Here is a 16,131-nt window from a genome sequence, read left to right on the forward strand (position 1 = left end):
GACCCAACAATCAGAGAAATGGACAAGTCTCCAAGGCAGGCATTCTTATCCTCATTTCTCCAGGAAGGAAGGCAACTGACTTCTCCAAAGCTACTTGGCCAAGAGCCCATGGAACTGAGATTCAAAAGCAGACATGGTTCTTTCCTTCAACACAAAGCCACCCTCTGGGCTAAATCCTGGACGCACCTTTTCTGGGCCTCCTGTTTGCTGCAGCATGTTTCACAATAATATTTCTGTTCACTACACAGTGTTTCTGTGTTGCTGAAGTCTCTGCAGAGAAAAATATTTTCAACTCAAAACACAGTCCAAAATGTATTGCTATACCATGTTTTAAACCCTTTATTATCTATAGGGTAATTTTAAAAATTATTTCAGAGAGAGAGAGAGAAAGAACACAGAGGAGAGGGAGAAGCAGATTCCCCCGCTAAGCAGAGAGCCTGGCTCAGGACTCAATCCCAGGACTCTGAGATCAAGATCCGAGCCAAAGGCAGACACTCAACCGACTGAGCCACCCAGGCGACCTGCAGGGTAATTTTTAAGTGAATGTGGGGGAAAATGTAATGAGAAGAGATCTCTCTCATGAGTAGGTGCTATGACTGCCATTAGTCCACGTCTGCTGGCCTGGGCTATGACTTCACCACTGGAGATTTTCAAGGAGGGAGAACTTCATTTCATGGGACACGGATATAAATTAGGGTTTCCAATGGATTCAAAAAACAAATCTCAAGGTTTAACAAGACTACCTGTACCCTGGAGATTAAAAATTGGAACAGAAAAATACTCAATTATTGTAACAGCCCATTGTTACACTATAAGTCAGGTCCAAAAAAAGTCAAGCACAGAAGATGCAAGGTAACATTACCCTGTAATGAAAACCAGTGTCTCTCAGGTGGTCTGTATTTTCATAGGGCACAAAGGTAAAGACAATGAAATTTCAATCATATACCATTGCCCTTAGATTGAACTAAGAAAATCCCTCATGACCAGGAGATGCCTGCTTCCTACTATCCCCTGCTCCCCACCCTGCACCTTGGCTCCTTTTGAGAACAAATGCCATTGTGATGTTCTATCTGTATTCACCCCTCTCATGAGGTTTTACTGCACTACTTAGAGTTTCCATTTTTTAAATGTCACAGCTTTTCATTCTTTCCTGGTCATTGAGATTCTACTTAACATTCCTGCGGTACTGCTTCAAAGGCTAAGAAGAACATCCAGAATATAATACCCTAGAGTTTGGAGAGAGCCTGTGATATTTTTTTATTCATAGGGAGTGTCCTAGCACCAGAATGATCAGATTTTTATTAAACAGAAAATGTTATTTACATGGTGTTATTGACTCACACACTTAAACAGAGCTTATCAAAACAAAACGTAGATTGTTCATTCATTCACTACTCAACCGTTAACCGACAGTCCACTGGGTTTGGTGCTGGGGGTTCATTCACAGAAGCACCTGCCCTCACGCTGCCCCCGGTCTAAGAGACCCGGGCAAGTGAGCCATTTACAACAGGCAGTGTTCCATGCAGTTAAAAAAATCATTTCACGCAATTCTCACACCTAAAACCCTCCAACCGTTCCCCAGTATGCTTAGGAATAAAACCAAATACCTTGCCAAGGCCGACAGGCCCTCGGTCCTCAGAGCCTTCTGTTCTGACCTCACCTCCTACCCTCCCTCCCGAGTGCCACCCAGCCTTTCTGCCTCAGCACTTCTGCATGTGCAGCTTCCCAAAACAGCACCTTTCCAGATGCTTTCATGGCTGGCTCCGCTCACTGTTCAGAACTCAGCATAAATGTCACCTGCTGGGAGAAGACTTCTCTGTCCACCTTCCGCAAATCCACCCAGCCTCTATCCTGTTTGCTGTCTTGTTTTCTGCTGAGCACTCAGCACTAGCTGAAACCATCCTCCTATTTGATTACTTGCCTCCTCTCTCTGTGGGCAGTGGTTCCGTCTATCTCACTCACTGCCACATCCCCAGCTCTGAGAACAGGCCCAGTGCAGCATGGCACTCCATTTGTTGGCTGCATGAAGACAGAAGCAGGTGTATCAAGTCCAGGGGAAAGCACAGAGGAAGGAGAAATGAACTTGAACTGGGGTAATGCACATCATTTCCAAGGGCTGATGCTGAAGTCAGGTGCTCAAAGAGGGAAAGTGCGCCAGGTGGGTAAGAGTCAAGGATTCCAGACAGAGGGACTGCTGCAGCACAGGGACATGGAGGCAAGGGAGGGAGTGTGTCTTAGAAGCTGGCATGGACCCTTTGCCTCTAGAATCCCACTAACAGGTCTCAGCAAGGAAAAGACATAATTAGACAGTGCTTTTGAGAAATACCATTTTTGGTGGCACTATGGAGAAAGGATTGGAGGGACCGAGAGGCAAGAATACAATTCAGAAGGTGATTATACTCAACTCTCAGATCTCAGGTGCTTGGTGCATAACACAGACCCAGACTTAGCTGAATGAACACAGGCTAACTCTTTAACGAAGTAACTGACGTGAACGCTTTTCTTGGCCTACGCAAGACTGGGGTGGAACTGGTGGGGGGGGGGCGGGAAGAGGGGGAGGAGAGTCTGGGTGACGATGGAGATTCACATCGTTGGCATGCCCACCACAGATGCACCTCTTCATCCGGCTGAAGAACGACAATGGTCAAGGCAAGCACAGCAGTGGAAAAGGATTGAAACACTTTCTACTCTTGTTTTTCTGAAGTATTTGCAGACCCAGATAGGTGGAAATATACCAAAGTTAGTGCTTAATTTAAAGGCCCAATTTATAAGTAGCCACCACCCTGCCCCGCCCCTGCTGGCTGAAGGCTCATCCCTCGCCCCCACCAAGGGACATGGTAATGCTTCCAGCGCCTCTGTGGGTGGAGAATGGACAATGCGGCTAGTTTAGGAGAAGGGGCTGACCCCAGCGTGCAACTAAGGTACAGCAGGTCTGTCGGGAGATACTGCACAGAGGCCCTGCGCCGCCTCCTAGGAGCCCGGGGACCCACACACACCTGTAACCTCTCCCCTGTGGCACACCAGTTGGGAAGCTTTGTTCTAAGGATGACATCAGCATCACTGGCAGTTCTCCAGGCCGCCCATTAGAATTACCTGGGGAGCTTTCAAAACAATCGCAGTGCCTAATCCCTCCCCTTGGTCCCCCCTCAGTTACATCAGAATCTCTCCAGGTAGAGCAGGTGGTTCCAATAGGCTTGGAAGTCTGAGAGCCACTGCTCCCAGGGCTTTGTCGACCTTAGCACGCATTTGCATCACTAGAGATCTTGTCAAAATGCAGATTCTGGTTTGCTCTTTCGTTCTTGGGGGAGACCTAAGATACTGTTCTAACGAGCTCCCAGGTGATGTCAATGGTGCCAGCCCATGCACCACCGTCTGAACAGCGAAGATCCAGAGCAGTGGATCTCCAACGTTGGTGGTATTAGAATCACCTAGAAAATTAACTAAAAAGAAAGGCCCAGGCTCACTCAAGTTAGATATGGCCAGGGCCAAATCATGGAAGCAGCCCAAGTGTCCATCGATACATGAATGGGTAAAGAAGATGTGGGGTGTGTGTGTGCATGTGTATTATTCAGTCATAAATATTACTCATCCATAAAAAAGAATGAAATCTTGCCATTTCCAACAACATGGATGGAGCTAGAGAGTATTATGCTAAGCAAAATAAATCAGTCAGAGAAAGACAAGTACCATATGATTTCACTCATATGTAGAATTTAAGAAACAAAACAAAGGGATAAAGGAAAAAAGGAAGCAAACCCAGAAAAGACTCCAGAAACTACAGAGAACAAACAGATGGTCACCAGAGGGGAGGTGTGTGGGGGGAGGGGTGAACTGGTGAAGGGAGTTAAGAGAACATCCACCATGAATGAGCACTGAGTAATGATGTACAAAATTGTTAAATCACTATGCTGTAAACCTGAAGCTACTATAACACTGCACGTTAACTATACTGGAATTAAAATGAAAAACTTAGAAAAAAAAAAGAATATGATATCCAAAACAAATAAATCATTGTTGGGCTCTGGAAAGAAAAAAAAAACAACGAGGCCGAGGCTCACTGAGGTCGACTATGGGCTAGGCCCCTATTTTTGCCAACTTCTGCAAGGTGATTTTCATACACACCAAAATTTGAGAACCACTGAGAGTATTAGAGAAGACTGAAAAAAGAAATGCATGAGAAACACGTGTCAAATATTAGAAAATACTACACATCAGTAATAAGCAAACACAGGTCAGAGAAATAGAAGAGAGAAACCAATAGATAAGCATGTGGCAATGGATGGGTGGTGGTGGGGGCATATGAACTTTGTATACAGAAGTTTCTCAGGGGGGCGCCTGGGTGGCACAGCGGTTAGGCGTCTGCCTTCGGCTCGGGGCGTGATCCCGGCGTTATGGGATCGAGCCCCACATCGGGCTCCTCCGCTATGAGCCTGCTTCTTCCTCTCCCACTTCCCCTGCTTGTGTTCCCTCTCTCGCTAGCTGTCTCTCTGTCGAATAAATAAATAAAATCTTAAAAAAAAAAAAAAAAGAAGTTTCTCAGGGACGCCTGGCTGGCTCAGTCAGTAGAGCACGAGACTCTTGACCTCGGGGTTATGAGTTCGAGCCCCACATTGCGTGTACAGATGACTTAAAAGAGGTTTCTTAACATAAGTAGAAAAGGAATTCATTTTACGGAAGATAAATTTTAAAAACAGAGCTGCGGGAGAATGACAAGCTACTTCCCTTCCAGCTGACCTCCCCAGCACCGGGAGAACAGGCATTTTGAATGCGAGGAGGGCAGCACAAGGGAAAGTGGTTTCAGAACGTGGAGCTTAAGGTGAAGGTTTCTGTGAAGGAGCCACGGGGAGGGACTCAGGCACTGAAGTGAAAGGCAAAAAAATACCCAAAAGACCATGGAAGGATAATTAAGATAAACTTCACGTATTTGAAGTTTTTGCCTGAGGCCATCCCTGAGCTTTTCAAAAGAAGAAAAGAAAAAACTTTCCCGGTCTTCACTTGTGATACAGACGGCTCACCCTGCCTGAGACGCAGGACTGACGTTTGAAATGTGAGGATTCTAGTTCAGTTACAGTATGGATTTAATGGTTTCTGTAGCCTGGTATCCTGAATGTAACCACTACTTATTTCATCATTCCTCTGGGACGAAAGCCGTGAAACAAGACTGGAATTAATCATCTGGAAGGAGGTGGCAGAGACCTTACATTCAAATCCCACAATTTTAGCTTGATCTGTAACTTCTTTTTGGTCATCAAAATGAAAGAAAGATAACATATCGCATCAGAAGACAGATGCAGACACGGTAAGAAGAAAACTCAGAGCTCTAATTTTAAAAACAAACCCTTAAGAATGCAAACCGACCTGAACGATGAAAGGGGCCCAAAAGATTGTAATCATTCCTTCTCTTTAGCCTCAGATGGGAAACGCTAATGGATTAGCTGGCATCATTGATTCCCTGGGCCTTTCTCTGGCACTTCGTTCTTTCGGGATAGGTTCAAAAACTGCCACTCCCAGCCCAGAACTCTGGGAGCGTGAGGGTGAGTGGCAACAGCCAGCACAGGCCTGTCTTCCTGGTGGAGAGGTGCGATCTCAGGCACGTGTGAGGGCAGGGATGGGTAAGTCAGTCAACGTCTATTTTAGGGATGATGTAAAATGGGGGGTAGGGCAGGCAGCGTGGAATCATCAGCCCAGTCAGTCCAATCAGATGCAAATCTAATGTTTAAAGGCATCCAGGGGCACCTGGATAGCTTAGTCCGTTGAATGTTCAACTCTTGGTTTTGGCTCAGGTCATGATCTCAGGGCCATGAGATCAAGTCCCTTGTCTGCACTTGGGGGAACTCTATGAGATTCTCTCTCTCTCTCTGCCCCTCCCCCTGCTCAAATGTGCATGCACTCTCTCGCTGGAATAAATGAATAAATCCTTAAAAAAATAAAAAATTTTAAAAATAAAAGGCATTCCAAAGCTCTTTCATACTCTCCCATCCCAACTTTAACATCTCCAAATGCCCTCCAGCCTGCCTTCCTCAGGTATGCATGACCAATACATGTATTTCTCAAGTCAATCAATCAATCAATACGGGTAACATAAATCTGAGTTATATTTCTTCATAAGTTTCCCCCAAAGATTAAAATCATAACTCACCAGTAAGCCCTCTACCTGGCTGACTGAGATCTCAAGGCTACAGCCACTGCCATTTGCCCTTTTGAGCAGCCCAGGAATTTCTTAGAAGGGAGGAGAAGCAGTCAACCTAACCCAAATCTCCCTAACTCCAAATCATGAAAAAAAAAAAAAAAAAAAAAAAAGGTAGGGGAATAGGCAAGTAATATCTTTCCTCCTATTCCTTCATCTGTAACTAAAGTTGGCAAAACCATAACTTTTTCCACTCCCTGTGATCATTAGACCTTGGGGAAATCAAATATGGCTTCTTGTCACAGGAATATTAGGAACCCATTCCATACACAGAACCATTCAGAAGAACACCCTGGCCTACAAAACACTTTGCAAACAAAGAATTAACACACTCGTCCTACGCACCTGGACCTGGGGCACTTGGACGCACGGGCTGGTGCGCCAAACCAACAGGAAGTGCTGTGTAACTAATTCATCAGTGCGGGGAGCGGAGGGGGACCCGGGGCCCTGGGAAACCAGAAAGCAGTCAGCGCCCTCACCACCCACTCACACAACACACGACAGCTCTTTCATGCTGGCGTTGGTGCTGCCCCCGCCAGATGACTTTCTAACAGCCAACCACCACCGCCAGTCCCCTTAATCTCTTTTTTTTTTTAAAGATTTTATTTACTTATTTGACAGAGAGAGAGACAGCCAGCGAGAGAGGGAACACAAGCAGGGGGAGTGGGAGAGCAAGAAGCAGGCTACCAGCCCAGGAGCCTGATGGGGGGCTCGAACCCAGAACACTGGGATCACGCCCTGAGCCATAGGCAGACGCTTAACGACTGAGCCACCTAGGCACCCCTTAATCTCTCCTTCTAAAAGGTTCCAAGTAATCTGAACTGAAATAACACTTCTGTCACCCAATCGCCCTTGACAAATATGCACGCTGCCTTGTTAGACACTGTAAAATGTCTCTGAGCTATGGTGCCCTAAACAACGGGAGGCCTGCCCTGACCATGAGGTCCACACTGGCATCCCCACAACCAACTACTCTGGAGACCTATCTAATTTCCTTCAAAGCACCAACCGTTGCCTGTGGATTCCCCCCAGAATGTAAGTGCTGTGAGAGATGGACTGTGTCTGATGTTCCCTCTCCACACTCAGTGTCTACAGCAGCGCTGGGCTGTTTCTAAGCCCTCACGACCCACTGAAAGCAGGAGGGGGAAGAAGGGTAAAGGGAATCGTGTCTGTGTGTGGACTCCCAGGCACATTTTCCACGTTCAAGTCAATACACAATATGCCTGGAATCCCAGGCATGTGCTGTTCTGCGCTCCGGGCTCCTTACCTTCGCTCAACCCTAACAAGGAGGAATTTCTTTCCACCACTCATCTCCACAGAACGCTGAAAGATGGAGGAACAGACGGTTCCCTCACTGGCTCTCAACTCAAAAGTACATAATTTTTCAAATTAGCTTAGAAAAAGAGTAACGTTAGGAAAGGGTAGCGCGTATTAGCCACGTGGGTCAGAGAGAGAGAGATGAGAGAGAGAGAGACTGATGAAAGCCAAAGCCCACATCTGTATGAAAGATTAAAACTGATTTTTCAACTTAATGACTAATGACTTCCACTTGATCCTCTTTCTTCTCAGCAGGATCCTTCTTCTCTAGACCACATACACTTATTTTTAATCTCTCTTGGGAAAGAAGAAATAGAAAATAATAGGATTATATGGGTTTAACAGAAAGGAAGATTACCTCCTGAGGAAATACAGTAGCCCCCCCCCCACTTACTCACTAGCCTGATCAAAAGCTCAGATCATTGTCAGAATTCACGAGGTTACCTCAGACAGTGGGTAATAGATGTATTCTGCTCCACATCGACAGAAAGGTCAAGAAAATCTTCATCTTTGCTACTAACCTGAAGCAAAGAAAAAAAGAAAAAAGTATTAGGTACAAAATACATAACAGACATAGGAGATAAAATCTTCAACACTCACCGGTGACCAAAACCCCAAACTGCGGTCATGTGCGGTTTTGTATACTCGCTGACAGCGAGTCACACCAAAACCACCCCAGTCTAGGGAAAATCCCAAATTCTCAATTTACCTGAATTCCCATTCCAGCTTTAATTCAGAACTTTTAATAATTAACACGCAATCAGATTTCCCTTCCTCTTCACTCATTCTCCCCCTCCTTTCAAAGTAGGAAGCATCAGACAAAACACCCATCTAGCCCAAACTGGCAGAATGAGAAAAATGGAAAAAAGACAAGAGACTTCTAAAACTCACTACTCAGCTGGCCAACCTCTGGGGGGCCGCCTGCATCTTCTGCCAGTCCCCTGACCTCACTCGCTCCTGTGCCTCCTCATCCAAACTGTGCCCGGGGCCAGGGCGATACTGGGTGCTGGGCTGGAGGGTTACACGAACCGCACGTGCACCTGTCCCTGAGCTGGGGAAACGGCCATCATTGGCAGAGGCCTGGGCTGTCTGTGATCAGCTGGGCCTGGAGCTGGCCTGCAGCCCTGGCTCACACAGACCCCCATGCCGGCGGACTGCTCTCAGGAGCTGGCTCTCTGGCCCAGCTGTTTCTCGGCCCCTGCCGTTCATACCACACCAGTCCTGGCTCTCGTACTTAGTGAGGTTCACGGAGTGAAACTGCTTGCATTCCAGCAGTTCGCGGGCAAGCCTGGCGTTTTACTCTTGTGCAGTGGGAGGGACAAACTAGCTCCGCAAACACCTTGACGTGTCCAGTCAATTGGCAGCAAAATGAGAAAACACTCCTTTAAGTGGGACAACTACCCTATGACCCAATACTCCACCACTAGGCCATTATCTGAAGAAATATTCAGAATGTGGACACAATCTTTTACACTTTTATTAGTATACACCAGAAAGGGTGTGGAGACAGACTTTCCAGTTCCAGATCCTGTCTCTGCCACTTACGCAGTGGATGACTGCAGGCCGGTTACTCAGCCTTGGTGTACCTCAGTTTCCTCATCTATAAAGTGGGGACAGTAAGAGTATCTATTTCATCAGGCTGTTACAAAGATAAAATAATACATGTAAGGCGCTTTCAAAAGTAAACACCCAGTAAGTCGGGGAGGGGTATAAAAATTGTAAATGGCCTAGGGGCGCCTGGGTGGCACAGCGGTTAAGCGTCTGCCTTTGGCTCAGGGCGTGATCCCGGCGTTCTGGGATCGAGCCCCACATCAGGCTCCTCCGCTATGAGCCTGCTTCTTCCTCTCCCACTCCCCCTGCTTGTGTTCCCTCTCTTGCTGGCTGTCTCTATCTCTGTCAAATAAATAAATAAAATCTTTAAAAAAAAAATTGTAAATGGCCTAAAATGAGCAAAGAGCTGGGAATGGTTTACTACACGGTGGGTATCATATCATATTAAATGAATGAGAAGGCTACACATCCTTATATAAGTGAATTCCAGTTTTGTATAAAAAAGGCATGTATATATTTACACACATACACATGCCCTTACACATATACACACACTCCACCATTCTGCCTTTTTTTTTTTAAATGGCACTTGTTACTGCTATGGTAAAATGCAGGAAAGGCCCAGATCTTCACCACTGCCCACACTGGCTTCTTTGCTGTATGACTTTACAGATCCTCTCATCAAGAGATATGCTTCTCATCCTTGATTCTGAATCCAGCCATCCGACTTGCTTTGGCCAATGGGATGTTAGAGGACATGTCATAAGCAGAAGCTTGAACAAGCACTTATGAAATTACTCTCTTGCATTTCTGTCATCACCATAAGAAGGATAAGCGCAGGCTAGTCCACTATTTTTTTTTAAAGATTTTACATATTTGAGAGAGAGAGAGCATGCGTGAGAGGGGGGAGAGGCAGAAGGAGAGGGAGAAGCAGACTCCCCACTGAGCAGGGAGCCCTATTTGGAGCTCAATCCCAGGACCCCGAGATCATGACCTGAGCCAAAGGCAGCCGCTTAACCGACTAAGCCCCCAGGGGCCCCCAGGCTAGTCCACTATTCCCAGGAAGAAGATGAGAGACCCATGAAAGGAAGCTGTTCTCACTAAGGTGCCCCAGCCAAGCCCAATCTAGAGCAAAATGCCTAGCCAGCCTGCAGATACAGGAGTGAGCCAGCTGAAATACAAACACACGAGCTCAGCCAGGTCCAGCCTAGATCACGTGACCCTCAGCCACCCCAGAGTTGAATGAATTATAATAAATGATAGTTGATTTGAGTCTCAGAGTTTTGGGGTGGTTTATAACAAAGCAATAGATAACCAATACAATGACTTCATATTATAAATGTTTTATTTGCATTTTTTTATTGTCTGACTCTCCCTCACTAAAATGAAAGACTGGCTCCAGGAATGACTAAGATCTTGCCATTCCTACACTCCTCCAGAAAACTATAAAACTCAGCTAACTATGTCCCCCCAATGTCCATCACCCACTTAATGGGAGACATTCTTAAGACAACTGAACCAATCCTCAGCTGATGCAGATATTGAAATTAGCAGACGAGATTTTTTTTTTAGCAGATAAGAAATCTCAGCAAATAGGAAAAAAAAGAAAGGAAGAAGAAGAACCAAATGGAAATTCCAGAACTGAAAAATTAATACACCAGATGGACCTAACAACAAACTGGAGATGACAAAGGAAAGAAAAAGGGGATTGGAAGACAATTCAACAGAAAATTATCCAATGAGAAGAATAAAGAAAAAGAAAAGATGAAATAAAAATTAACAGATACTCAGAAAACTGTTAGAAAATATCATACATATAATTGGAGTCTCAGAAGGGGAGAGAGAATAGAGCAGAAAAGCTATTTGAAAAATAATGGCGAAATATTTCCTCATTTGGTGAAAAACATAATTTATCGATTTATCGATTCAAAATGCTCAACAGACACCAAGTAAGATAAATACAAAGACAATTAGCCAAGGCACAGCATAATCCAACTGTAACAAGTCAAAGGTAAAAAGCAAATCTTAAAAACATGGAGAGAAAAATGACATATTACAAAAGAATGGTTCAGTTGGAAGCTGATGTCTCATCAGAAATTATGGAGGGCAGAGACAGTAGAACAACATCTTTAATGTGCTTAAAAAAAAAAAAAAAAACCCAACCCGTCAATAGCCCATAAATAGATCCTTCAAGAATGAAGGCAAAATAAAGAGAATTCATCATTAACAGACCTGCACTGCAAAAAAGAAAAAAAAAAAAAAAGGTTAAAGGAAGTTCTTCAAGCCAAAGGGAAATAATACCAGATGGAAACCCTGATCCTCAAGAAAGAATGAAGAGCATCAAGAATAGTGACTTTGACATTGCCCTGTGGGGTTTATGATATATGTAAATGTAATCCATACGACAACGACAGCATAAGGACAAGGCAAGGTGGGGGCAGGCAGAAGGAATATGCACCTGGACAGTTACAAGCTTTCTGTTTTATATGAAACAGTGACATTATTAACTGTACGTGGACTGTGAACAATAATTAATGTATATTATGATCTCTAGAGAAACAGCCAAACAACAACATACACACAAATACATACTAAGATGAATATTAAAATGGAATCGTTTATACAAATATATATGTACATATAACTATATATATATATGTATTAAAATAATTTTTTCAATAAAAGCAAAGGAGGAGGAACATAAAAACAAAAAACTGAGGGGAAATAAATAGAAAACAAATAGTAAAGTGGGAGCCCCAAACCCACCCCTACCAGTAATTACATTAAACATTAATGGAATAAACATTCATTAGTGGTGGCCTGAGGCTGGCAACAGAGATTAATTGCTAGGTACAAGGGATCTTACTGGTGTAATAAAAATGTTTTAAAACTGGATTATGGTTTCCAATAAAAATTAGGAAAAAAAACTGGATTATGATGATAGCTGCACAACTCAGGAAATTACTTTAAAAATTACTGAAAGGATAAACTTGATGGCATATAAGCTATACATCAATAAAGTTGTTTTTTAAAAAGTAAACAAGGGGCGCCCAGGTGGCTCAGTCAGTTGAGTGACTGACTCATGATTTTGGCTCAGGTGGTGATCTCATGGGTTGTGAGACTGAGCCCTGCGTTGCCTTGTCAGGCCCCACACTCAGAAGGGAGTCTGTTTGAGATTCTCTTTCTCCTTCTCCCTCTGCCCCTCCCCCCAATTCATGCTCTAAGATAAATAAATCTTAAAAAAAAAAAAAAAGTGGGGCGCCTGGGTGGCTCATCAGTTGAGCAGCTGAGTCTTGATTTTGGATCAGGTCATGATCTCAGGGTCTTGGGATCAAGCCCTGCATTGGGCTCTGTGCTCAGCAGAGAGTCTGCTTGAGGATTCTCTCTCCCTCTATCTGCCCCTCCCCCTGCTCTCTCTCTCAAATAAATCTTTAAAAAAAAAAGTAAAAGTTTCATGAAGCAAAAACTGACAGAATTAGAGGAAGAAAATAAAATTATCCCACAACTATAGTTAAGATTTTTTTTAAAAAAGATTTATTTATTAGAGAGAGAGACACGGAGAGCACGCACAAGCAGGAAGGGCAGAGGGAGAGAGAATCTCAAGCAGACCCCCCGCTGAGCACGGAGCCCAACAACGGGGGCTCAATCTCAGGACCTGAGCCGAAACCAAGAGTTGGATGCATAACTGACTGCACCACCCCAGTGCCGCTACAATCGTAGTTAGGTATTCTAACACCCCTTTCTCAGCAACTAATAGAAAGACTGTGGGGAAATCAAGGAAAACATAGAAAATCTGAAGAACTCTATAACTACAAAATATATATTCTGTTCCACCAGTGGTTCTCAGCAAGGGGAAATTTTCCTTCCAAGGGATATCTGGCCATGTCTGGACACGAGTTCGCTGTCACCTGCTGGGGGCTGCCACTGGTATCTAGTAGGTAGAAGCCAGGGAGGCTGCTAAACATCCCATGATGCACAGGGGGCAGCCCCCACAACCAAGAATTATCTGACTTTAAATATTAATAGTTCCAAGGTTGAGAGACCTTGTTTTAAAGTACATTTACTGGGATAAACCATGTGTTAGGATATAAAACATGTCCCAGTAAATTTTAAAAGACTGAAATAACACAGAATATATTCCCTAACCACACAGAATTAAATCTGAAATCAATAAAATTAAGGCATCTAGGGAAATCTAAATAATTGCAAGTTAAACAACTTACTTCTAAGTAATACATGGATCAAAGGGAAAAAAGCACAAGAGAAATTAGAGAATATTTTGAACTAATGACAAAGAAAAGTCAGAATTTGTGGGATGCGGCTAATGCAGTGCTTAAAGGGAAAAGTATAGCTTCAAATGTGTATATTTAGTAAACAAAAGAGCGGGGACTATCTTTTCTGTCTGTTTTAAATGCTATATCCTTAGTACATAAAATAATTTGCAGCATTTAGTGGGGACCCCACAAATATTTCTTAAATGCATGAATATATAACTGAACAAATGATTTCTAATAGCCAGTGGTGGCATCTGGATAGCAGAATTATAAATGATTTTCTTTTTATACATTCCCGTGTCTGATTTGTAAAAAATAATCCATAGGTATTATATCTTTTAATTAGTAAAACTTTTTAAACCTAAATGGTCCTTCTCTAGGGGAAAATAAAACAATCAGAGCCAACTGAGATCGTATATAGTTTAGAGAGGGAGTATCAGATGTAGGAAAGCTTTTACTTGAAGGGTGCAAAGACAAAGAAATATTGTCTCCTGCTGGATGCAAATCATTTCTTAATTATTTTAGGGAGGGGAGAAAGGTACAAACCTAATTAACTAAATGAAAAAAGTTACTGTAACTTCCCCAATTCCCAGTGTAAACTGCTTCCAGAATTTAGAGTGTGAGAAAACACTACTCAGATAGATCAACCCTTTGGGGGATCTGAACACACATGGCTCTAAACCCTTCCATTAGGGTTTTTCTCTCCCCCGACTCAGAATGAAACAGTCAAAAGCAATGGGTGATCAAACAATTTTTTTCCCTATTTTTTTTGCCTTCCTGTCTCCCCAGAAAGCTGCCAGATAATGAAACCATTTTCTTCCCACACTCAAGGATCGCATTTTGGTCTAAGTGAAAATACAGCTTGTCTCCAAGGAAACATATATGTCACTGAGACTCCAATACTCCCAGCAAGCACAGGCTACATCTTATTCTTTCTTCTCCCCAGTTCTGGGCATGGAGTTACCCCAAAACTGGCTTAAAAGATATCTAGGAAAATTAAGTGACCCTACCTGCTCTTCTGTTTAATTGATTACAAATCAACTAATAGGACAAATTAATATGTAGGCATACATATAAATCATGAGCTTTCCAAAGGTCCTGAGTAATTAACATCATACTCAGATGTGCTTCGAACCCCCAGACTCCTTTCCTTGGCTTAGCAGAAAAGGTGGCCAGGCGGCTCTTCTGCGATGATCAGCCAGGAACTGAAAATGTGCTGTCTCAGGTCAGTGACAGAGCCGCGGGCTTAGGACAGGTGGTAACGACAGCCCACCCCGAGGGACTCAGAATCATGGCTCAGTGATCTCACCTGGCCACATCTCCCATCCCCACTCCTCTTCTGTAAAGGGCTCAGAAGCTCTACTGAATCAATTTTAACCTCTGCAAATGAAGCAAGAAGGAGCCGTGCAATTGGTACTTAATAAAGCAGTTCTTTAGATAAACTTTTGGCTCCAGTGACAGATATAAATGTGCCTTAAAGCCCCCAGGAAGCACTAAAAACCACAGGTTTGCAAAGCAAAAACTCAACTTAAATGGAAAGGGGGGAAATTAACAACAACAACAAAATTAAGCTCCAAGTGGCCCCGCAGATCTTATGAACCAAGCAAAGAACAACCAAAGGAGCCCTAAGGCTAGGCTGGAAAATCCCCAGGCCGCAGTTCTTAAGTGCCCCGATCAAGGTTATACGGGAAAGTGTGCACTGAATTACCCGCCTTAAAATAGTCTCTCCAAGTGTATTGCAGGGTGAAACTGTTTGTCTCCATAAATCTCTCAGCTGACATTTGCACTGCAATCACAAGCAACATTTACAACGGGTGAGACCAAGGGGGGAAAAATCATATTTTCTGAAAGCCAGAAGGAGGGCACAAAGCGTTTTGCGCAACTGGAGGAACCAGCGGCTGGGGTGGCTACAATGGCAAGGCTCCCCGCTCCCCCGGGGGCTAATTTGCAGCAGAGGATCTAGCAGAGCTGAATCCCACTGTGAGCTTTCACAACGGTGGCTGAAGCACCATCTAAAGGCTGCTCGCCTGCCTCGGGCAGAGGACAGTACTCAAAGGGGGCCCCATATTTCTCATCCTGGGAAAGAAAACTTAAATGGTAGGTCTTCTTTTACACTAAGTCCTCAAAAACAGCCTGCAGGCTATGGATTTTCTTAGAAAGTAGAGGGCTTTTCTAACAATTAGAGCTTTCTAAAAATGGAATGCATCGCCCAGAGAGATTGAGTTCCCCATCTCTGGTCAGAGGCCAGCAGATGCTGGTGACCAACTGGCTAGGATGTCACAGAAGGGACGCGGGCACTGGCAGGGAAGGATTGGATGACTCCTAGGATCCCATCCAGTTAAAGGATCTAAGAAATGGAGGTGATTACCTAAGTAACACCAGAGAAAACTCCTGCCTCAAGTCTAATCACTTTAAGAAATAAAAAATACAGGGATGCCTGGGTGGCTGAGTCGGTTAGGCATCTGCCTTCAACTCAGGTCATGATCTCGGGGTCCTGGATCGAGCCCCACATTAGGCTCCCTGCTCAGCGGGGAGTCTGCTTCTCCCTCTGCCTCCCCTCGCTCGTGCTCTCTCTCTCAAATATATAAAATCTTAAAAAAAAAGAAATAAAAAATACAGGTTTTTCAGAGCATGCCATCCTCCATAAAGACAGACTCATACATTCAGCTTTTACTTCCACAAACCAAGTATAATGGTTGGAATCCTGTTATAACAAACTATGGCATCACCCAAAAGTTTTTTTTTTTAAATATTTTATTTATTTATTTGATAGAGAGCAAGACAGGACAAGCAGAGGGACCA

At 44.0% G+C, this 16,131-nt stretch overlaps 1 protein-coding gene across 3 annotated transcripts in view; it reads right to left on the minus strand.

Annotated features, from left to right (window-relative positions):
• Window positions 1-16,131, minus strand: part of USP46 (ubiquitin specific peptidase 46) — a 158,491-nt gene that overhangs the window by 109,992 nt on the left and 32,368 nt on the right. For all 3 annotated transcript variants that reach the window (XM_044387728.3, XM_057309647.1, XM_026508877.4), the window contains exons 5-6: window positions 7,949-8,025; window positions 187-270 (exon numbers count right to left, since the gene is read on the minus strand). In XM_044387728.3, coding sequence (XP_044243663.1) covers window positions 187-270; window positions 7,949-8,025 — 161 coding nt within the window. The remainder of the gene's footprint in view (window positions 1-186; window positions 271-7,948; window positions 8,026-16,131) is intronic.

This window comes from Ursus arctos, unplaced genomic scaffold, assembly GCF_023065955.2.
Source record: "Ursus arctos isolate Adak ecotype North America unplaced genomic scaffold, UrsArc2.0 scaffold_9, whole genome shotgun sequence".
NCBI lineage: Eukaryota > Metazoa > Chordata > Mammalia > Carnivora > Ursidae > Ursus > Ursus arctos.